Below are 25,353 nucleotides of genomic sequence, written 5' to 3'. Positions count from 1 at the left end.
TGCTTAGTTCAGAAAGCCTGGACAGAGGGATGAATTCCCGATGATTGGAGTAGATCTCTCATAGTACCCATATATAAAAAGGGAAATAAAACTGAATGTGAGAATTACAGAGGTATTTCCCTACTGAGTGTTCCTGGCAAAATCTATGCAAGTATACTTGATTAACGGTTGAGAAGAATTGTGGAAGAAAAGCTTGGAGAAGAACAAGCTAGATTCAGGCCAAACAGAGGCTGTCAGGATCAGATCTTCACTTTACGACAAATAGTCGAGAAAGCATGGGAATATAACAAAGATCTGTATTTAAGTTTTGTCGATTTGGAAAAGGCATATGATAAGGTGCCAAGAGAGAAGCTATTCAATACGCTGCAATTATATGGTGTCAATGGGGCATTATATCAAGCAATACTTAGTCTTTATTTGAGTTGTAAGTCAGCAGTTAGAATTGAAGGAAGTACAGGAAGATGGTTTAATGTGAAATCTGGTGTGAGACAAGGATGTACATTATCCCCTCTGGTATTCATTATCTATATGGATCACATTATGAAGGAAAGTGGTATTAAACATGATATCAAAATTGGAGATGTTAATGTCAGCTCTTTGCTTTACGCGGATGATGTTATACTTCTAAATAAATCCGTTACAAGTCTGCAAGATTCTCTGACTAAATTGAATAGCTGTTGTAATAGATATAGTATGAAGGTTAGCAATAAAAAGACAAAGACAATGAAAATAGTCAGAATCATTGAAAATGTCAACTATGTTGTGAATGGAGAACCCGTGGAACAAGTAAAACATTTCAGCTACTTAGGCACGATTTTTACTGAAGATGTAAATTAAATATAGAAATAGACAACAGAATCAGCAAAGCTGGTATGGTGGGAAGTCAATTGAATAAATTCATATGGAATAAGAGAGAAATTAGTCAGAACACTAAATTAGCTGTATACAAGACAGTGTTCAAACCAGTTTTAACTTATGGATCTGAGAGCTGGGTCAGAAGTAAAACACTTGACCAAAGACTAGAGACCGCAGATATGAGAGTCCTGAGAAAGATTAGAGGCTTGAACAGATGGCATCAATGGCAATATCATATTAAAAATGAGGATATTAGGAAAGAACTTGACATTGTCTGCATCCAGGAATGCGTTAGTAGAGCTAATCTCAGGTGGTATGCTCACCTAAACAGAATGGGTGAGGAAAGATTAGCAAAACAAGTGTTCTCTGCCAGGTTGGCAGGAAAACAACCCAGAGGAAGACCAAGATATAGGTGGATTGATACGGTACAAAGTGCCTTAGACGATAGAAATATAAGATCTGATAATGTTGGAGTCTTGACAAGTAACAGACTGATTTGGAGGAAAATTGTAGATAGGAAGTTAGTAACGATATAATTTTTTCATGTAGTACTATCATATCCTGTACACCCCTTGTGGGTACATGGCAGGAATTTGATGATGATTATCTGTCAGTATATGTTATTAACAGTCTGAATTGTGAACAACAACATTTCTGAACAGGATGAATATTTCATTATTTCTGTTGTCAGCGTATAAGATGACTCTCATACTACAGAAAACCCCTCGAAATCGTGGGTCATCTTTACGGCGAGTATAAAAAAGGGAAGCTTAATTTCTTGGATGAACATTTAGGTAGTTACGGTACATTGTTATATAAGAAAATAGGCAGTGTTTATAAACCAATCAGATTTATTTTTTGTTACATAAATTTATTTAAAATATTACAATAGATGCAAGTCTTAAAAAAACAAATAATAATTATTAACCTCAATTTTCATGTTAATTTTCTTCATCTGTTGAAAGTCGTTCTTCAGATTCATTGTTTAAATGATTGTCATGTGGATCCCAGTTCGAATCTGGTGAATTGATTTCGTTTTCATCATCATCAGTGTCCCACAACAGATCATCTTCTGTATCATCCATAAGATTAGAGATACCACACTTTTTAAATTATTTTATTATAGCCTCTACTTTTACTTTATTCCATGTTTTGATTACAATATTGCACAACATATCAAGTGATGCAGCACGTGTAGATCCACTGTTTGTAAATGATTTTTCACCACTCAACATCCAATTATTCCACTCTTCCATATGATCTTTAAATGGTTTGTTCAAGCAGACATCTAGTGGTTGCAATATAGAAGTTAAACCACCTGATATAACAGCAATTTTTGTGTTATTTTTTTCTAGAAGACTTTTAGTATTCTCTGTTCTCGAAACATATCCCATACTAATAAACTCCATTTTTTTCATTATACCACCTGGTCGCATTTTCCATACATTATTTATTCATAATTTCACACCATTTTTGTCCATCCATCCTTTTTCGTGAAAATGTACAAAAACATCTGAAGGAAATTTTTTCCTAGTTTTACGTTTGAAGATGATCATTGGTTTTAAGTTGGTTCCATCAGCCAAACATGACAACACAACCATAAACCTTTTTTTTTTTCATGACCTTTTCTTCGAACTAGCACACTCTTACTACCTTTAGACTCCACGGTTTTATTGCTTATCACAGGGTTTCCCAAACTGTGTTACGCGGAACACTGGTGTTCCATGGAAGGTGAATAAGTGTTCTGTGAGAAGTTCTCCTGGAATTTGTCATTTTAGTTTTCTAAGCATTTTTCATGAATAAATATTTTATAGTGGAAATATTCTGAGGAGAATAATATTCGTGAATATGTCGAAAAAAAACTCAGACCTCAGACCCAGAATGCCTGATAACATCTGTTAGTGACAAATGTTAGTGCCCAAGCCATGTATTTTTTTAAACATGGACGTATTCATGAATTATCATTAATTTTCACACATCGAACCCTTTCAACATTTGGGAAAGGGAATATCGCTGTTTATGACTGGTCATAAAAATTGCCTGCAATGGGATTATAACAATGTGCGGCATATCCTCTGTTCTCAAAACTGAAGGAAATGACATCTGTGTAGCAAATGTCAGTGACCAAGTGGCATATTTTTAAACATGGAAATATTCATGAATTATCATTCATTTTCTCACATCGAAACATTTCAACATTTGGGAAAGAGAATACTGCTGTTTATGACCAATCATAAAAACTGCCTGCAAGCCGATTACAACAATGGGCAGCATATCCTCTGTTCTCAAAACTGAAAGAAATAACATCTGTGCTGCAAAAGTTAGTGACCAATCAGCAAGGAAGTATAAAGAAAATTTTTCTACCAAATGTGAAGATCAAGGGAGTCTGTATCCGGTTCTTGAATCTGGTAATACTGAATACTTTCTTCGCAAGTTCATATTCTAGGGTGAAAGTTTCGAAACCGTAGTGCCATGATTTTTTAAAAGTAATAAGTCTGCAGATTTAAATTTTAATATGAATAAGAGATGAGGGACTTTTGTTTAATTTTGGTATTAAGAAATCTCTCATTGAAGGTGTTTGTGATGCAACAGATAGTGAGTCATTTGCCACCAGCCTACAAAGCGATCTCCAGGATGTACAAAAGGAGAGGAAAACTCCTGGCACACAGGAGAAAAAGTCTGCATTCACTCGTAATTACTTATAATAATATTATAAATTTTTGGTGATCTGAATTGGATATGTCAATAAATTTGGCATATGATTAAATTTTCTTTTGAAAAGAGGGGGGGGGGGTAAGCCAAATAAATTTGGGAACCACTGATAGAGCAATGTTTCCCTGGGTTCCACGAGTATCTCGAGGGTTCTGCAAGTTTTGATTAGGATATGGTTCTAAAATACAAAATAATTATATAGTTTGCACACTATGCGATGTTATAAATGGGAACAATGGTTTTGGTGATGGTACACTATGGTATAAAAAAACAGACTTGCCCAAAATGACAATATGCAGATGAGTAAATATGTGTATATACAATTTTCTTGCCATTTACTTCTTTAGTGTAGCATATTTGTTGGTTGTCAGTTTTGTGTTTACTTGATTAATTTCAAAAGTGACAGATTATTTGAGACTTGTTTAACAAATTTAATGAAACAAATCTACACTCCAAGGAGATTAGCTGAATTTAATAAAAAAAAAACGTTTTTTTTTTTTCAAATAATTCCCTACATTACTTTACTCCCACTTTCCCCAACTCCCTTCCTTTAACAGCAGATGTATGTGTAAAAATAATCATAATTTAAAAATTCTGAATATTTTTACGTATTATTTATGTTAGAATGTTTATTCGTTTTAGTTTCATAACACGCATTGTCGGCACTTGCGATGTGTTCGTTATTGAAATTGTTTTATCAAAGTGATATGTAAAGCATTTAAAAATTTTATGTACTTACTGGATTTGATATTTGTATTACTTATAGGAATTTTATTGTAGTTTAAAATGATCAATATACAGTACTTGGTTTCTGTATAATAGCTGACACGGAGTGGCTGTATAACGGCTGACACTTTCATGGAGTGCACATGCTCGCCGAGAATTTTGATGTGTGATTGACAGCTGACAAGTTCGGTATCAAAGCAGCGGGAGAGTAAACAAGAATAGCGTTCGGGAGGAATTGAGAACACAGGCCGGCAGACGTTTAGATTTGGAGGAAATTGAGTTTTTTTACTTGACATTCGGAAGAAAATTAATAGTATATTCTAAAAAGGGAATCGTGGAACTATGAAGTTTAAAGTGGAATAAATGTTGGTAAATAAAAGAGAAATATTACTATAGGCGTTTTAAAAGGAATATTGGAGGAAACGCTAATTGGAAGATTTATAGTAGATTCCGAAAAGGGAATCATAGAACTGTAAATTTTTTAAAGTGGAAGAGTTAAGACTGTCAATAAATATTAGTGAATAAAAGAAGTTGCTATTTATGTTCTAAAGGAATGTTCGAGAAAACTCTGATTAGGAAGTTTCATCTGTATTAAGGAACAGGATCTAACTATTATTTCTACTGAAGAGAAGACAGAATCGAGTCAGGAAGATTTAATGTGTGCTACATGAGTGATGAAAAAGGATCCTGTAAAAATGAAGAATAGAGTCATCTTCGGAAAAAGGCCTTGACAGAGAAAGAAACTGGCTATGAACATGGAATGACTTTTAATGGGATTATATTGATCAAGTGCATATAATAAACAACTATGTTATACCAACTAGTTTCATGAACTAAGGCTGGCATCTTCAGGGTACATAACTGATGTAAAAATAAAATAAAAAACTGTTACAAACTATAATCAACAGATTCCAATTATATTAAACAAAGAACAGAACACATACAATACATGCATAGAGCCTGCATGATCTCACTTGTTATTTAGGAACGTACTATAGTTGGCACTGTAATTCAGTTCTGACGAGTTGAGAGATCTAATAAAAGTCTTCCAGATCATGGGTAAAATTAGTCCTTCATTCCTGTTAAGGTTTTTGTATACAAAAACCTTAACAGGAATAAAAAATAAAACCCTACAAAAGGCCTTGGATCCAATTAAATTTGTAGTTAGTTATGTAATATTGTTTGAAGTGTGTGTGTGTGTGTGTATATATATATATTGTTTTGTTATATTAAATGTATTTATTTTGTATTTTGGTTTTGAGTCAGTGATTTATTTGGATTCTGAAAGAAATAGTAAAAAAAGAGGTCATTGCACCAATTGGAGTGAACCCTTGTGCATGTATAGGTACACTCGGAATTAAAAAAATAATTGTTGAACAGAGATCATCTCTATAGACAGGATAATATTAAATAATTAAAAATCCTATATTTAAACAATGGCACAGCCGGTAGGATTAATATTATAATATTCTCTATATAAAAATCACTAGCTGAATTTAATAAAAAAACATTTTTTTTTTTTCAAATAATTCCCCACATTACTTTACCCCCACTTTCCCAAACTCCCTTCCTTTAACAGCAGATATATGCATATTGCTGGGATAAGGAGACAGCCAACAAATAGTTATTAATAATAAAATAATAGAACAGATAAATACTTTCAGTTATCTTGGATGTGAAATATCATACGAAGGAGAAAAAGGCATGAAATTAAAAATATCAACATTTTTACAGATTATAGGCCTGATAAATAGAACACTTGATCCAAATATAGTACAAGAAGAAACATTTTAAATGACTGAAAAACAAAATCAATAGAAGAAAAACTAAACAATTATAAACAAAAATGGATAGAACATGTAAACCAAATGGCCAACACCTGATATCCTAAACAAATACTAAAATATAAGCCAACTGGAAAGAGAAGGCAGCATAGACCTCAAAAAAGATATTGGATAGATAATGAGACTGGAACAGACGATCAATATGGTCTATACCCTTAATAGCGTTATGATGAATTATAATTTTTCATATATTAGTTTTATAACACATCAGTAATGCCCTAAGATTTGAGTAAAGAGCCAATGACATTGTAAAAAAGACACTCCTAACGAAAGTAGGCTATATTAGCCATAAAAATAATAGTTTATCTCAGAGGAGTAACATGAGAATTTTCCCAGAAATAATACCAATGAGATAGATACTCTGTCTCCAAATGATAAGTGACCATGCAGTCTTTTTGTGGGAGGTTGCTAAGCACATGGAATTCTCTGTCAAGAAAAGGTTTGTTGTACTATAAATCTGTTAATTATGACAAACTTAGGAGGCATCTTGGAGCAGTGCCATAGCCTGAGAAGCTAAAAGGAGAGAATACAATATCAAACTGCATACCTACAGTCAGGAGTGTAAACCAAGTGGTGGCTGAGTAAAGATTAAAGCAAGAACTGTTTAAAAAAAAAAAAAAAGCATTGTGGAGAGAATATAAAACAGATCATTAGCATAACTCATGAGCAGCAGAGTGCATAAGCAAGAAGGGTGACTAGTATGGTAAAAAAAGCTAAATCTAATTGAGAGAAAATTAGCTAAGCAAGCAAAAGTAAATTCAAAATAGATTTTTTCATTGTGTGTCAAGTAAGAGGAAAAATTACTTTAATCTGTTTTGATGGTAGGAAGGTGATGAAGGTAGAGGAAATAGTCGAGGTGCTGAGTGATCACTTTGCAAATGTGTATTATCCATTGATATTGGAATTAAGGTAGATGAATTCTAGGTGCTCAACATATTGAAAAATATAGCTGTGAATACAGTAGTAGCACTGGATTGCATATCAGTCCTTGCACTGCGCAAATGTGCAAGAGAATTTTCAGTGCCTCTGATGAAGTTGTTCAGTCTTGGCTCTCACAATGAACTGCCCTCTACATCTCTGTCCTTGTGATGTATTTTTATTTTATTTTATTTTTAAATTGAGATGTTAGAGGAATAATTCATCATAAAATATTATTGGAATCACTTATACTTAATTTAAATATCTTTATTTGTAAAATTTTTGGGTAAGTTTCATAGCCATTGTCAATAGTTATAGGAAAACACAAAATGAAAGTGCATGATATTGTGTTCAGTATCGGCTGCAGGGAAATAGCTCCATCTGCATTAATAGATATCCAAAATAAATTGCGATAAAATAATTTAGTTAATAAATTATTTTTAAATATAAACAAAAAATTAATTACACATTAAGTAACCCATGAATGGTGAGTATTTGTCATTGTAACTTCCCAAAATTGAGATAGTTTTAGACAGTCATTTTTGTCCAGGTTTGGGGTGTGAATGTGTGCTTGTGCTTCAAAGTTTTTCCTTGTAGTCTTTCCGGAAGAAAATAATTTTTGTGTGGAACAAGCAAACAAACAAAATAAATAACTGACTGTTGCACTTCTGAACTCTCATTGAACATTACATTCTCATCGACCCTTAACTTTGAATCCATTAAATTGCAGTCTGCCTTATATAAGGTCTTTGTATATCAGACTCTCTCCACACTATTCCTCTTGCACAACTTGTGCATTGACCTATTTGCAATTGTTATCCTTCTTCTCAGCTCTCCTCTAGACTAACATTCTGCTCTCTTAGAACAGTTAAAGAATATACAAGAATGGATGCAGTATGAAATGATGAAATCAGAAAGGAATTACAAATAGATACAGTAAATGATAATAATAAAACAACACCAAACATATACAAAGAATGGAGGAGAGAAAGTTACCAAAAGAAGTAACAAAATATAAACCAAAGAGAAAAAGAGACAGAGGAAGACCTAGAAAAAGAATGAAAATATAGTTTTCCAGAAGCCAAAACAGGCTTTTTAGCACCTATTTGAGCACTTGAAAGAAGACCAGCAACTCTTTCATATCTTCTCACATGACATTCACTTGCTAGTTGTATCTGCCCTTTTGCCTATCGTGCTCTTGTGGAAAGAAATACATAAATCAGATTAGAAGCTTCGAAATCCAACAAAGAACATAATATAAGTGACGTTGCAAACAAATAGGAAGGAAGAAAGAAAGCAGATGTGTGGGACAGATCCTCAAAGAACATCACATGGTAAATTGGTAAACATCCTCCATGCCTTACTCAGAAGAGAATTACTTAGACAGATTGTTCAAGAAGTCCTCAGAGATCATTCATTCAAAAGGCACACTAAATAGAAATCAAGGAATTATCCTTCACGACAATTGGAAGTTGTTAATGAACATTGTAACATTGAAGACCTCTCCTATGCCAACAATCACATACAGAGTTTACACAAGCATGGAGAGACTGCACATAACATGCCTAACATTATTAAAACACTTAAGGAATAGAACAACGTAGTTAAGGATATAAATTAAATTAAACTTTAATAAATATTTTCCGATATTTCGGCAACGTCACGTTGCCATTTTCTAAAGGAACTTACAAAAAAGTTACGTGCACGTAGGCACTGCAACACAGAAACTGGGAATGAAGAGATGAAGCAATTGTTCTCCTGACAGTCCTGATGGTGCCCTCTAGCGGGCTAAGTAGGTGTTCTTGGCCGTTGGGCTGAAGGTCTGCAGATGTAGGCCTCCCAAATTTGGGGCAGTTTAGCCCAACGGCCAAGAACACCTACTTAGCCCGTTAGAGGGCACCATCAGGACTGTTAGGAGAACAATAGCTTCATCTCTTCATTCCCAGTTTCTGTGTTGTAGTGCCTACGTGCACCTAACTTTTTTGTAAGTTCCTTTAGAAAATGGCAACGTGACGTTGCCGAAATATCGGAAAATATTTATTAAAGTTTAATTTAATTTATATCCTTAACTACGTTGTTCTATTCCTTAAGTGTTTTAATAATGCATAACCAACGTATAAGCCTGTCTACGAGAATCAACATGCCTAACAGTACTTGTGATTAAACTATCATTCCAGTCTTTTCAACTTGTAGATATTAACTGCTGTTGGAAAATGTTTAATTTTTGTCAGTTTTTTTTATTTATGTTAAGCACCCTTCCGATGATGCTGTTAGCCATATAGACAGCGAAACATGTAGAGGAAATACATCTAGTATAAATAAACAATTAATCAAAACAGCCTTCTACTACAAGAATGTCAAGAGAATTTGTAAAAGACTTCTTATCTTGTAAGCATTAAAATAAAATAATATGAAACTACATGAATCATGATTGGAAGTTCTTGATAAAATCTGACCAAATGTTGAAAAATGTCTGAAGCTATAAGAATCTAACCAAACTGAAAGATAATGAAAGTGAGCTGTGGTTTTTAATGCAGTGGTTTGGAGAATGATGGAGAAGAAGAAGAAATCTCTGTAATTCACTTGTTATTTAATGTAGTTTTTCCTGATAATTCTGTTTTTGTATTATGGCAAAATGCATACTTATGCACTCAGTTTTACATTTGCTTACTGAAGAAGTCTACTAGTGGCATTTAATGATAATAAATTTTAATGTTGTGTGTTTTTCTTAACCATTTCACACAAAATATATAAAATGTACTGTGAACATTGTAACTCATTGTTATGAAATTTGTGATTTTAATAACGTTAGCTCCGAGTTGTAAGATTTCTGAATATTTTATACATTTTTTTTCCACATCATTCTTTTTAGACTTTATATATTAATAAGGCAGTGTATATGAAAATCATTATGCCTACAAAATGTTACTAATAATTTGTGTAATTACATCATTTTATGACAGTAAATGAAACTGTTTATTGCATTTTGGTATTGGCAGCAAACCAAGAAGTCATTAAATCTATTTTTTTTTTTTTTTTTTTTTATGAGATGCTACCCAAAAGTTTGGGAAATTTGAATAGGACATGTGAACTGGTTATAGTGAAAAGCAACTCTAGACATTTCATAATTTACAAATTGGAAAGAGAAAAGCATGGAATTTATACTTCTTATAATTTATTTTAGTAAAATGAGTATTGTATTGTACAGATTATAGACAATGGTTAAAGTTTTATTAAGAATTAAAATATTTATTGCCTGCAATGAATACAATTGCAAAAATAATCATAATTTATAATTATGAATCTTTTTACAATTATTTATATGTTAGTATTTAGTTTTGGTTTCATAACACATTTATCAGCACTTGCGATGTGCTCGTTATTGATATTATTATTGTCAAAATCAAATGTAAAGCATTTGAGAAATTGATGTACTTACTAGATTTTGATAGCTATGTTACTTTCAATCCTTTTATTGTAGTTTAAAATTATTAAGTGTTGTTTTTATAAAGACATTCTCATTATGCTAACGGAGACATGCAGCCATTATACGTAATTTCTCGCTTGCCATTTTCATGGAGTGCGCATGCTCGCTAAGGTGATTTGGATGGGTGATTGACAACTGACAGAGAGAGAGAGCATTCGGTATTGAAGTAACAAGAAAACAAGAAAGCTTTATTTATTTATTCGTATGGCATGAATAACAAAACATGCAGTATAATACACTGTCATTTTAAAAACATATAAAATTAAGTCATTTTAAAAACCAATGAAATTAAAAGGTTACATCCATATTGGTCAAATAGTTTATATCTTCGGGTGTAGCACTTAAAAAGTTCAATTTGTCTCCTAAATATGCATTAAGATAACATTGGGTCACAATATGGTCAGTTTGTCTTTGAGCTTCACAATGGGGATGGTCGTTTACCCCATTTAAAAAGTATGCCCGTACATACACCATAACCAGTTTGTATTCTGTTAAGATGAGTCCAGGATTTTTGTGTGAGGTGGGAGCAAACATCAAAACTTTCTTGTAATTTGTTGAGAGAAAATTTTGTGACATCATCTGTCTGGCTCTACCACTGTTCTTGCCACTTTTGCTTCAGGTCGAAGTTAGATTGTAGTAGTAGTAGTTGGGCTAATTGGTGGTGGATGTCTCTATCTCAATCGTCGTATACTTAAGTCTGGGAGATCTAAGTGTATTGGTAGGGCTGTGGTCTCAGAGATTTTCTTATATTCTTGTAAGGGAGGTTTAGTCCTGCGCAGAGCTGGAAGCCAGTGTGTGTGTGTGGGGGCATTGATTTAATTGTGCCAGAAATCAGTCTCATTGTATTGTTTAGTTGGTTATCAACAAGTTTAACATGTGTGCTATTTAGCCACACTGGTGAGCAATATTTGGCAAAAACTAGACCAAGAGCTGTAATCTGTAGATTATTGGCTGTTGCTCCCCATGTCATGCCTATTAGTTTTTGCATTATGTTGTTATGGGTTCTTAACTTAGCAGAAACATTTGTTAGGTGTTGCTTGTAAGAGAGCGTGTGGGCCAGGGTCACACCCAAGTACTTTGGAAACTGTGTCGTAGTAAATATCCTTCAAAGCAGATATGCAAAGGGACATCTGCCATGTGATTATTAAGGTGAAAACTTGATACTTCTGTTTTGTCTAGATTGAGCTGGAGTGAGCCTCCATTTTTTGTAATATTCACCTATTGTTTTCAGATCTTTTGTGAGTACCTCTTCAGCCTGACTCATGTTTTTGTGTCGAATGGCAATTACAGTGTCATCAGCATAACAGAACTTGCGTGAGATGGTAGTGGTCAAGTCGTGTGTGTGTGTGTAGGTTATAAAGTAAGGGTGCCAATACTGACCCTTGTGGAAGACCATGAACATTGTATTTCCTAATAGAACTTGAAAGAAACATTCTGTGAGCATGGAGGAAATTAAGTGCACAGTCTGTTTACATGGGACAATGCTAAGAAATTTTTATATAAGACCTTCATGCCATACTGTATCATAGGTCCAAGAAGACAGCTGATGTTTTTTCTTGCTTCTGGAATCCAGCTTCTATGTATGATGTTAAAGTGAGCACTTGATCACAGCAACCACGTTTTCTGTAAAGCTGGCATGTTCAATCGGGACATGCTGCATGATTGGTATGGACAATCTGTTGTACAGAAGCCGTTCTAACATTTTATAGGTGTGCAACTCTATAAAGCAATAGGTCTGTAGCTTTTTGCCTCCTGGGGTGGTTTTCCAGGTTTAAGAATAGCAACTATTTTTGACTTCTTAAACTGGCTAGGTAGTTGACCAGTCAATAATATATCAGAAAAGAATTCAGAGCTATTTTATAATATTTGGCCTGCTATTAATCAGAAATTCAGGATGGACACCGTCGGAGCCTATGGCCTTGCCTGCTTTGATATCTTTTATGATGGCTTTTACTTTATCTATAGTGAAGATTGAAGCATATTGTGAGAAAGCAGGGGCATTTGTTTTTAAAGCTCTAAGTTCTTAATTTTCTTGGTATGTTCATAGTCCCTAGGTGCCCTTGGTATATAAACGATTTGATTAGCTATTACTCAGGGGAGATAGTTATACTTTTTCTTTTAGGTAGATTAGTTGTGGATAGTTGAAGAAGATTACAAGCTTTTCTACTTGAACATTTGAAGTTCAAGGTTTTCAATCGTATCAATCCATTTTGTTTTTCAAGATGAATTACTACATAGCCTGAACTCATCTGCTATTTCAGGATCTTCACTTTTGAGGAACTCTCTATAGAGATTTTCACTCTCTTCATTCCATCCAGGGGACATAATCTTTTCTGTAACCTCTAGGGATATATTTTGATATGATAGTTGATATGATTGCTCCTACAAATCTCTTGTACTCCACAACTCTAGCAGGTATGCAACAGACACATTTATCCAATTCATTTGCAAAATTTCTCCAATTTGCTTTTTAAAATTCCAACGTGATCATGGAAAGGATCTTGCTTTAGGTAGTATCATACCAATTTCTAGTAACACCGGTAGATGTTGACTGTGTGGGAAGTTAGAAAGTACATATCGTCTTGCTGGTAATGGTTGCCCTTCTGTGTTTAATGAAACAAAACATAAGTCCAGATTAGACTCTGTTTGCCATGCTGCTGATCTAAATTTATTTCTATCATTGGCATCAAATACAAGGTGTATATTATTTATTTCTGCCTATTGAATGAGGGCAGTACTGCAGCCGTTATTATCACGGTACGTCCATTCTTCATGATGGCTATTAAAATCGCCAATCCATACACTTGGATGTTGATAAGTGGGTATCACATCTATAGACCATGATGTTAAAGGAGGGTTATAGACATTGACTATTGTTATGTTGTGAATTTTCACACTCACAAGATGAGTATCATTATCAAATCTCGTTGTCAGGACAGAAGCATTTTCTATATCATCCTTAATATATGTTGCAATGCTATAATTCTGGTGGTATGTAGCACTACTCAGGGTATAACTAGTTATTTTTCCTCTTCTATTAAGGTCGTCTTCATTTTCAGCATGCATTTCTTGAAGAAGCACAACATCAATGTTAATTTCTTGTAGTATTTTGCAGAGATAGTCACATTTTGCCCTGTTAATTCTCTCGATATTCAGTTGACACATCTTAAGGCTAAATCCCAGTTTTTTGTCATCATTATCAATAAAATTAGAAAAATCAGTATTGTTTGACTGCATGCCTTAGCCAGGAGAACTAAGTGTCAGACCGGCTGCCAAATCACTCTAGCTCAATTAGCATTACCCAGGGTGCACCATGAGGAGGTGGGCTAGATTACACACCAAGAGAGAGCTAATGGAAGTTTAAGAACGCAGACTGGAGGAATTTTGTTCTTATGAAGTTTATTTAGTTTTATGTGACAGTTGGAAGAATATCAATAGTCGATTCTGAGAAGGAATAGTAACGCTATCAGTCTTTAAACTGGAGGAGTTGAGACTGTCAACAAGTAACTATTAAATAAAAGAAGATTTGCAGTCGATGTTCTAAAGGAATGTTCGAGGAAACGCTGATTGGAAAGTTTCATCTGTCTTAAGGACACTGGATATATTTGTTCTTTCTACGGGAAAGGGAGATGGAATTAGCTGAACTTAGATATGTTGTTTTTGAAGTAGTAGGAGAAAATTTTTTCTCTGGTACAAATATTAGTAGTTTGTGCATCAAACTGAACTGTAACATTATTTATACTTAATTGAGGAATAATATTGTATACTACATAAGGATCCCATGGAAATATTTTCTGAAAAAGGCCCTAACAAAGAAACAGACTATGAAAATTTTTGTTGTTGTGAAAACAGTCTTTAGGCTCCGATTAAGGATGTGATTAAGTATATGTTAAACAATCCATTAATAGAATGAGTCAGAGAATGGGTGATTTTAATATTTTTGGAATAAGAAAATCTCTAAAGTGTAGATGTATTTAGAAGGCCTTGGATCCAGATATTTTGTAGTTATGTAATTTTATTTAAAGTGTATATATATTGTTTTAATTTTATTAAATGTGCATTTTTTTTGTATTTGGTCTTGAGTCACTGATTTTCCGGATTCTAAAATAAACAGTTAAGTCATTGCACCAATCGGAATTGAACCCCTGTGTAAATAATAATAAACACTCGGAATAAAAAAAAAATCTCAATAGAGATAATCTCATAACAAATGGCAATTAATAATCTCTTTGCTAATTCAGAGATTCTTCTCTAAATACTACTACTGACAGGGTTATCTCAAGACATAGGACTATATAAATATTTTTTCTTCTCTCTCAAGCCAACAATGTATAATGAAATGATCTGATGATATTATTTATCATGTGACTCTTCCACATGGTGTCCAAGTACTCATTGCAGGGAAGTGCTTCACATAATGTGCATAATACATAATCTACTCATGCACTATACCACTGCCACCCACTAATAGGGTGGCAGATGGTATGATGCTAAAACTTACTTATGAGATTAGTTAACTCACCTTCAATTTAAAAAAAAAAATGTAGATATAAAGATTCCTCTCATGAGGAATTGAACTTGGGTCTCTTTAGTCAAAGAGTACATTGTCTCACCATTCTTCCATGTTGTTAAGTCCATTGAATAGTTTCTAGATATGACTGTGGATCTGTAGAACTGCTTTGGCAATATGTTTTACTTTGATGGCGTAGAGCTTTTCTCTAAGGTTAGTCAATTTTCTGTAGAGCAGCAATTGCTGGACAAGAATAAATTTGGACAGGTGTTAGTCCAACTCCTTGACAGTTTTTGTATGTTTCATAATGCATAGCATTATACATGTCTGCAAGGAGACGTCTTTGCATTATGGGATACTAAGGCCAGTGATGTGAAGTTGGTTCATCTTTGCCACGAGTTGCCCCAGTCCTGAAGATACTTCAGATGCAAACTTTGTTTGCTTACACTTGGATAAAGGATTAAACTAAATATATATAATTTATAGTCTAACCAAATGAAAAAACTTCCTACATCTTTCTATAATCCAGAGTAATTTAATAATAAGGTGTGACACCTTTTGGCAACTTATATGTGGAAATATGACTTCTGCATTGCTTCAACCTTGGTATCACCTCTGGGTCTGGCTCTCACTGAAGAGACACCAATAAAGGTCGAAACTGGTCTGGGTAGTGACCTTCCCATAATGTATAGCATTGTACATGTCTGCAAGGAGATGTGTTTTGCATTATGGGATACTAAGGCAAGTGATGTGAAGTCAGTCCACCTTTGCCACAAGTTGCCCCAGTCCTGAAGATACTTTAGGCACAAACTTTGTTTGCTTACACTTGGTTAAAGGATTAAACTAAATATATAATTCTTATAGCTCCTACTACCATCTGGCTGAATTTTCATGCCTTTAAAATATTCTGTCCTTAATCCTAAAACAAATTATCAAGAAGAAGAATGAAATCAATGAAATTAATGAAAATAGAGAAATAACCACAATCATCATTAATTTCACTGATTTCATTCCTCTTCTTGATAGTTTGTTTTACCAATCTTATTTTGGCAATAGAGTTAGCACCAGTTAGTGATAGTGGATGTAATTTTTGAGTATCTTGTTTCTTTGGCTAGTCTATCTGCTCTTTCATTGCTTTAGATATTTACATGGGCTAGTATCCATTGCACTGTGCAGTTTTTATTTTTCAAATTTAAAGTTAGTAGTTAATGAATTTCCTGTGTGAGTTTTGCTTTTCCATTTTTTTAATGTCTCAAGTGCAGCTTTTGAGTCACTGTAGATGGTTATTCCTTCTGTAATGTTTATTACTGAATTTGAGAGATGGAATTTGAGAGCTGTTTGTATGACTGTTAATTCACAAGTGAAGTTTGAAGCTATTTTGCCAGCTGTGGTTTTGATTTGCATTTCCTCACCTCCAGGTAGAGTTAGAAAAACCCCTGAACCTCTTTGGTTGAGTGCTTCATCAGATGATCCATCAGTGTAGGCAATGACATGGTTTGGATTATTTAAGTGATGTATAGTGTCAAGTCCTTTTCTTTTATTTTCTTGCTGTGAATCTTTTTTTGAACAAGGTTCGAGGAGATTTAAGTTTATTATTGTGTTTTTTGGTAGAATAATGGAAAAGAATGATCTTTGCTTATTTCAATGGATAGGTGCTCTAAGTCAATCTGTTTTCTAATTTTTTTGATCATATTTATCGTAGATGATCTCTTTAGTCTAGATTTTCTTGTCCAGGCATCGAAAATCCTGAGTGAGATGTGATCCTGTTGGTGGCTCCTGATTCTGTTAGTGAATTTAACTGTGGAGAGTTTTCTTCTGTCTTCTAGTATGTGAAGCCCACACTCTTGTTGAGCTTTTAAATTATTTTTGGATGAGACTGCACCTATGATAATTTTTGCTGCTCTTGATTGTATTCTGTGAAATTTTTCTTTTGAGCTAGTAGAAGCTGGAGCCCAGATTGATGAGGCATATTCCACAGTGGGTTGTATGAGTGCCGTATATGTAGTTTTGAGCGTCTTCGGTTTTGCACCCCACTTTGTTCCACAAAGTTTTTGATGATATTAAGCTTTTTTAAGAGCTTTATTAGATATATTTGTAATATGAGTTGTAAATCTCAGTTCAGTGTCTAGGGTTAGGCCTAAGTATTTTGGAGACTGTTTTTTTTTTTCTATTTTGGTATTATATGCTGTATTTTGATTTGAGGGTTGTAATTGTGTCTATTTTTTTCTATCAGTGGAGACGATGTTCAGATTTGTTTTTTCTGGGTTTATCTGTAGTTTAAGTTCCTTTGCCCATCTTTCTAAGCCTTTTATTGAATTATTTAGGACGTTTTCAGATCATTGAGGATTACCTGCTTGTATGCCAGATTGCAATATCATCTGCATAGCATGCTATTTTTGTGGTATTTTATTATGTGAGGATGGATATTGTTCATATAGATGAGAAATAGGAGGAGTGGGCTTAAAACAGAACTTTGTGGGACTCCAGCCCAAGTTTGGTGCATGTTGGAATAAATTCCATTGACTTTTATTTCATTTTTCTTCCTTTCATGAAATCTGAAATCCAAATTAATGCATTCCCCCTTATTCCAGTATCGTATGCAATTTTTATTAACTTTTGTCTCCAGACACAATCGTAGGCAGCTGTGAGATCCAAGAATATTGCTGTTGTCTTCTTTGGTGGTTTTTCTTGAAAGCCATCTATGACTGGTTGGCAAAGATAAAATAATTGATCTTCTGTACTGTGTTGAGACCTGTATGCAGTTTGGTAGAAGTTGATCTTGTTATTTTCTAAGAGCCATTTCATAAGTCGGGTATGTATTATTCTTTCGTTTAGTTTACAGAGAGTGCTAGTCAAAGCATTGGTCTGTAGCTGTTACAGTCACTAGGGTTTTTGTTTAGGTTTTAGTAAGGGTATATTGACTGATGTTTTCCAGATTTTTGGTAGTTTACCTGCATTCCAAGAGGCATTAAATATCTTCAGAAGGCAGTTTTTGGCTATTTTCCCCATGTTTTTAATCATATGTCCAAAGATAAGATCAATTCCGGGTGATGTGTCAGTGTCCATTTGAGTAATTGCTGTTTCTAATTCTGTCATTGTGAGGTCCTGAATAAAGATGTCTTCAGAGGGGATAGGTTCTGGATTGTATTAGCAGCTGTTTTGCAATTTTCCTGCACTTTTTGTCTTCTTTGTTGTATTGAACTTGCTTGCAGTAGAGTAATGTTTGACTAGTAAATTTTGCCATCTGTTTGTTTGTTTGCTGCTATATTGGTTCCTGAGGAGACCGTGTTTGAAGAGTGATCAGTATCCAGATCTGATCACGATTCTTCCATAAGAAGTAATTAATAATTACTTTTATCCTAGCCTACACAGAGGTTGTTTTGGAATGATGAGATGGTCACATTAAGGATCCTCCAGTGGTTGCGCTTTAAAATGATTCCCCATTTCTACCCTCTTTTAACAAAGAGTAATTATTTTCTTATGTCTGTTCTCCAGCACAATTCATGTTGACTTTCTTCAGCCAAATGTTAGAAGAATGAGTGACTCATTGAGATCTTAGATACCTTGGTAGAAATATCAATAAAATATCGGTAAAAAAATATCAACATCCATTTCACTTCCTTTTATTATTATTATTGAATAATTAGAGAATCTTTATATTATATTGCTGATGGTTTTTGCTAAAAAAAAGTCCAATTTGGAGTCAAAGTTAGTGTTTGTTCATGGATTTGCAAATGTCATGTACACTGCAGAGAAAGAAGTCAACTGACACCATTGTTTGAGGAACAAACAGCCATGGTTCCCACCTTAATAAGATGTAGGACCTCCTTTTGCTGTGATGACTGCAGCAATCTTATGGGGGCACACTAGTGTATGATAGCGATTAGTGGGAATTTTGGACCATTCTTCGTAGGCATATAATGAGGTCCTGGATAGTTGGGCAGATGTCCCTTGACCTCACCAGAGACTTCAGTTCATCCTACTAATGTTCATTAGGATTGAGATCAGGGCTCTGTGGAGGTCAGTCAAGTGTGAAGTTCATGTTCACAAACTATGCAGTTACAACAGCAGCAGCCTTATGATGTCATGCTTTGTCTTACTGAAAGAGACAATGGTCATTTCTGTAGAAATGCCACAAAGTAGGAAACATTGCATTGTCAAGAATGTTCAGATACCTCTTGGAGTTCAGTATTCATGTCACCACAGAGGCCAAATCAGACAAAAAAAAAAAAAAACAGTACCACACCAGCATACTGCCACTGCTGAATTTGTAGTTGGAGTTATGCACTCTAGTAAGAGACAAGGAATTTGCCACACCTGCCCATCTGCTTGGTAGGGGTGTAGCATGATTTGTCACTCCATAACACAGATTTCCAGGCTTCAGCGTCCCTCTGTACACACTCTTTGCACCTCTGAATACAGTTCTGCATGTTATTTCAGGTAATGTGGGACTGCATATTGCAGTCCTATCATGGAAACCCATGTTATGAGCCTTGGTTCTGAATGCAGATTCATGTGTTCCAGTCCATTCCCAGATCTCTGTATTTCACTGTGTCAGCCGATGAATGGCACTTTTGTGTATTATCCTTCATAATACCCTATAACACTTTGTAGGTCGTGTTCAGTGAGTGTGGTGGATCATCCAGTGCAGTAGCACTTGCATTTGACTCCCTTCGCTTCCACCTCAGTATAGCATCACTGATTATTGACCTGGGATGCATGCCTCAATTTACCAAACAGATAGGCCTGCAACATGACGTCCTATCACAACACCTCTTTGAAACTCCATCAGTTCCTTTCTCACAACCATTTCACCTGGACATAGGTGCACCGACTTGGGAGCATCATATTCCTTCTATTGTACCGGCTACAAACACTACTCGTTATGTGCCATGATGCACCTTGTACATGGAGTTGTCCATTGACTTTTTCTCAAGCAATGTTAAATGTTATAGGTGAACAAGAGGATATGCAAAATTAAAATGTCGTTCTTTTCAGATTTCACCATATTGCTTTGGAGATTCGTGAAAAGTCTATTAGCATTATTTAGAAGACTACAGTCTACTTTTTAGTGATCCCCATTCTAATACTTGTGTTATATGTTTAAAAAAAAAAAAATCTTTTATATGAATCAGTATAGTGATTTAGAGCATTAAAATTATTTTGCATTTTTTTTTTTATTTGCAGTCCTAGTTCCTCAGAAGATGAGATATGTAAGGGCCCACTTGAGATAGTGATAAAAAAGTAAGTTGGCATTAAATTATATAAGAAAACACGGAATTATTAAAATAACAGTATAAAATGCTGCTTTTTTTAACTGCAACTTGGAGCAAACATTTCTCTTTTGCTGTTATTACTGTTTCAAATCGGAGCCAAAACTGAGAAGCTATTATTTTGCTGATCCTGATTTTTTGATCATTATAACTACAGTCATTTACGCATGATGTAACATGACATATGACCAACTGTGTTGACTTTCCTGAAACTTTTTTTTTTTTTTTTGGTGGGGGGGGGGTTATCATAACTCTTCAGGCATTCAGCTTATATTGTCTGGCTGGTTTTTAGGTATGTTTTTTAAAATGCATATGTAGGTCATTCTAAAACTCGGGGATGAATTTTACTTAAATTTAATATTTGGAATCCTTATGAAACTTCAACCGGCTATTCCATTTTTTGTTTTTTGATCACTGCAGGGATGCAAATGACCATAACATGCTGAAAGTATATACTGCAACAACTCTGCTTTAGGTGGACGGAATTTATTGCCAGCCTGGTTGGCTGAGTGGTTAGCGTATTTGCTCTCCAGCCAAAAGGCTTCAGGTTCGAATCCTGCTGTGGGCATGGATGTTTGCGATTGTCTACGAAAATACTAGTAGTAGTGAAGGGCGGTAGATGGCATTGGTGTAGTTGTGGTTCGTTGTAGTTGGTGGTTTGAGTGGGAGACAGAGAGTTGTAGAATAGGTGACCTCCCTCGATGAGTCTTTGGACTCCCTGGAGGTGTCATGCAATAATAATAATAAAAATTTGACAATGATTCAAATGAATGTTAATAATTCCATACCAGCTGGGTGGAATTTAAAGAAATTTTGTGTTTGTAATCTCCATTGAAATTTGCCAAGTCGTTTCAGTGTTTCATTCTGGAAACCAACCAAACATGGATTACATTTAATGATAAATGTTATAACTTCAGAGATATGCTCATCTTTTTTTTTTCTTCCTTTTTTCTTTTTTTTAAACAAAAGTTTTGCAAGCTGCTAAGTGTTTTGTGAACAGTGTGACTTTGTTGTGGATTATCATGATACTTTTAGCAAAAGCAGTGGAAATATTAGCAAATTCTACTCTGAACAATTTCATTCTGTATTGCATGAACAGTTTTAAGAACATACCTCTAATACTTATTTGGTGTAGGACAGCAATTTTCATTGTTAGCAAGTCCTAGGTACAAGGCTGACCAGTGAGATTGTTTTTCCCCCCCTCTACTATAATTGGAATAGTAGAATAATTCAGAATTGTGATATTTCCATATCTTGATTAAATTTAGTATTTAAGGATCAGTATTATAAAAGACAATTGGTTTAATTGAACAGCTTTAATGACAAAATTACACAGAAATGTTCCTAGGTTAAGCTGTGATAATATGGAGGAGTCATTTCATAATGCTATTATGAGAGGGCTCCCTATTATCACAGCTGAATTATGCAGTGCAGACATAAAACTCATTATTACTGTCCCAGGTCAGTGGTCTCATACTGTGCTATGAAATTCATTTACCACCTAAAGACTTATGGTATGAAGGCAAGAGTGGGGAGAGAGAGAGTGTTGAAAATGTTTCATGTGAGAGTGCATGAAATACAAGCTGGGTGGAAAGTAGGAAAATTAAGTTTCTAATATTAACAATGTAAGGCAAGATAGTGAAAATCTTACCTAGAACGTGGAAGGAGTGAATGATAATGCCTGAAATATGAATGCTGAAGGTAATGTGAATGATGAAGTGGCAATGAAGAGTAAAATAGCATGCTTATGCAGTAGTCTTCGCTGTACAAAATGAGCTAGAGCAACTGGAGAAATGATTGATGTGATACAACAGGGGAAAAAAGGGGGGGGAGAATGAAAGAAAAGATGAATGAGAAAAGTATGAAAGTGCAAGAAACTGGAAGTAAAGAGAAAGTATTATATGGAGATCTGATAAGGGATGTACTTAATGAGAAAGTGACAAAAGTGTGCGTGTTTCCCAGGTGCAGATGAAGATTGTTAGTGAAGCTGTTAGTTTGCAAGGCAGGGGGAGAAGCGAAAAAAATTAATAGTGTGCTGGTACGAATGATTTGAAAGGTAAGAAATATGCAATGAGATAAGATATAAAAGAATTGCTGATAGAAGCAAAAGAGTGAGAAAGTAAAGACTTTGAGTCCACTGTGATTGAGTCGTTATGACAGGACTGAATTAAGAAAGTCCATGATTATGAATCAATCAGAAGATTGTGCAGGAGGAATGGTGTGCACTTTGTAGATATATGGAGTGAATTTAATGGATGAGAGGACTTGCACATGCCTTATGAACTGCATCTGAATGGTTTTTGAGTTAGATGTTTGGAAAGAGTGCTGTTCAGTGAGAGGTTGGCAATGAAAATTTAGGAGTATTGGGGGGGAGAGGGAGAAGACGCAGTCAAGTGTAGGGTTTACCTACTCCTGAGACAAATGCAGTTTCACAGATTTCAAATCTAAATAGGTTGGTAATGACATTGCATGAGAGTAACTGTGGGTTCAAGGAGATGTTGAAATGAATATTGAAATGAAAAGCCTTTACATTAATGCCAGAAGTATCAAAAATAAAAAAGAGATGTTTTTGGCATTAATCAGCTCAACTTAGCCAAAAATTTTATGCATCAGCGAGACCTGGTTGATAGAAAATGATAGTTTCAAGGATAGAATGTAAAGAATATTTTATTTTCAGGGAGGATAGAGGGAATAGGAGTGGTTATTGCTGATAAGTGAACTTCCAACAACAAAATTAGAAGTTAGAAGATTTTAGGTCTTGGATAGATGGTTCATTTAAGGCTGTCTGGTGTGAGATAGAGGCCAATAACACAAAATATATTGGTCATCATCAAATTACTGACATGTACCTTCAAGGGGTGTACAGGATATTATGAAAGTACTACATGAAGAACTTACATCATTACTCACTTCCTATCTACAGTTTTCCTCCAAATTAATCTGTTACCTGTCAAGACTCCAACATTATCACATCTTATATTTCTGTCTTCTAAGGCACTTTGTACTGTATCAATCCACCTATATCTCGGTCCTCCTCTGGGTGTCTTCCTGCCAACCTGGCATAAAACACTTGTTTGCTAATCTTTCCTCTCCAATTCTGTTTAAATGACAAACCACCTGAGATTAGCTCTGCTAACACATTCCTTGATGCTAACAGTGTCAAGTTATTTCCTAATATCCTTGTTTTTAATATGATATTGCCATTGATGCCATCTATTAATGTCCCTAATCTTTCTCAGTGTTCTCATATCTGTTGGTCTCTGGTCTTTGGTCAAGTGTTTTATTTCTAGGGCAGCTCTCAATCCATAAGTTAAAATCGGTTTGAACACTGCCTTGTATATAGCTAATTTAGTGTTTTGACTAATTTCTCTCTTATTCTATATAAATTTATTCAGTTGAATTTTTACCATACCAGCTTTGTTGATTCTGTTGTCTATTTCCATATTTAATTTACCATCTTTACTAAAAATTGTGCCTAAATAGTTGAAATGTTTACTTGTTCTATAGGTTCTCCATTCAAGATGCAGTTGATATTTTCAATGTTTCTGCCTATTTTCATTGTCTTTGCCTTGTTATTGCTGACCTTCATACCATATCTATTACAACAGTTGTTCAATTTTGTCAGGGAATCTTGCTAACTTGTACAGGACTTATTTAGAAATATAACATCATCTGCATAAGATAAAGAGCTGAGATTAACAACTCCAATTTTGATATCAGGTTTAATACCAATTTCCTTCATAATGTGATCCATATAGATAATGAATCACAGATGTTATAATGTACATCCTTGTCTGACACCAGATTTAACAACAAATCATCTTTTTGTACTTCCTTCAATTCTAACTACTGACTTACTATTCAAATAAAGAGTAAGTATTGCTTGATATAATATTTCTCAACTATTTGTCGCAACCTGAAAATCAGATCTTGATGGCATCTATTTGCCCTGAATCCAGCTTCTTCACCAAACTTCCCTTCCACAATCCTTCTCAACCATTTCTCAAGTATACTTGCATAAATGTTTCCAGGAACACTCAGTATGGAAATACCTCTATTATTTCACATTTAGTTTTATTTCCCTTTTTATATATTGGTACTATGAGAGCTTTACTTCAATCATCTGGGATTCATTCCTCTGTCCAGGCCTTCTGAACTATTTAGTGCAGCCACTGCAAGACTTATACCTCCATTCTTGAGCATTTCTGGTCAGATATCATCTACTCTGCCTGCCTTTCCACATTTCAGGCTTTTGATGGCTTTTTTACTTCAAGTATGGATATGTATTGCTGACTGCATACCTGTTGAGTGTTTTTTACCACTGTGCTGTTATCATTGATTGTTTCATTTAGCAATTTTTCGAAGTAATTACTCCATACTTCAAGGATATCTTTTTCTCCCATTTTCATGTCACCTGTATCATCTCTAACTCCTTTTACAGCACTCTTTCCTCTATTCCTAAGCTTCTTCAACAACCTCCAGAATATTTTGCCACCTTCTTGATATTTATTTTTTATATTCTTGCCAAAGTCCTCCCATGACTTTTGTTTAGCTAGTTTTACACAGTGTTTAGCATTCTTGCAGTTGTCTCTGTATTCTCTAATAGCACAAGCTGACTTATTTGCCAGGAACTTTTGATATGCTTTCTTCTTTTCCTTCACTGCCTCTTTAACTTCCTGTGTCCACCATGGAGTTCTGATTTTTCTCTCCTTGCAGACAACCTCACCACATGCCTCTATAGCTGAATCAGTTAGTGTTTTCTTCCAGGCTTGCCAGTGAATTTCCAAGGTTTGGTTCCTGTTCTCAAACTCTTTCATTTTTTCTTAAATAATCTTTGTGTATTTTAGTCTACAGTTTACATCTGAGAGTTGCTCAACTTTTATTCACTTTAAAACTTTCTTACATGTTCATTTTTTCAGAAATTTAATTTCATCTTGTTGAAGACTAAATGATGATCACTTTCAATTACAAATCCTCTGTACACTCTAGTGTCCTGCACCAGTGAGAAAACATCACTATCAACAATAA

The 25,353-nt window shown here is 34.6% G+C and overlaps 1 protein-coding gene across 3 annotated transcripts in view; it reads left to right on the top strand.

Annotated features, from left to right (window-relative positions):
- Positions 1 to 25,353, top strand: part of mip40 (Myb-interacting protein 40) — a 225,467-nt gene that overhangs the window by 56,806 nt on the left and 143,308 nt on the right. For all 3 annotated transcript variants that reach the window (XM_090406878.1, XM_090406870.1, XM_090406862.1), the window contains one exon: positions 20,240 to 20,296. In XM_090406878.1, coding sequence (XP_090263004.1) covers positions 20,240 to 20,296 — 57 coding nt within the window. The remainder of the gene's footprint in view (positions 1 to 20,239; positions 20,297 to 25,353) is intronic.

The sequence above is a fragment of the Typopeltis vanoorti genome, chromosome 2, assembly GCF_054136105.1.
Source record: "Typopeltis vanoorti isolate ZY-2024b chromosome 2, IOZ_Tvanoo_1.0, whole genome shotgun sequence".
Taxonomy (NCBI): domain Eukaryota; kingdom Metazoa; phylum Arthropoda; class Arachnida; order Uropygi; family Thelyphonidae; genus Typopeltis; species Typopeltis vanoorti.
Note: the sequence above shows the minus strand (reverse complement) of the source record. Positions and strands in the feature narration are given on the sequence as shown.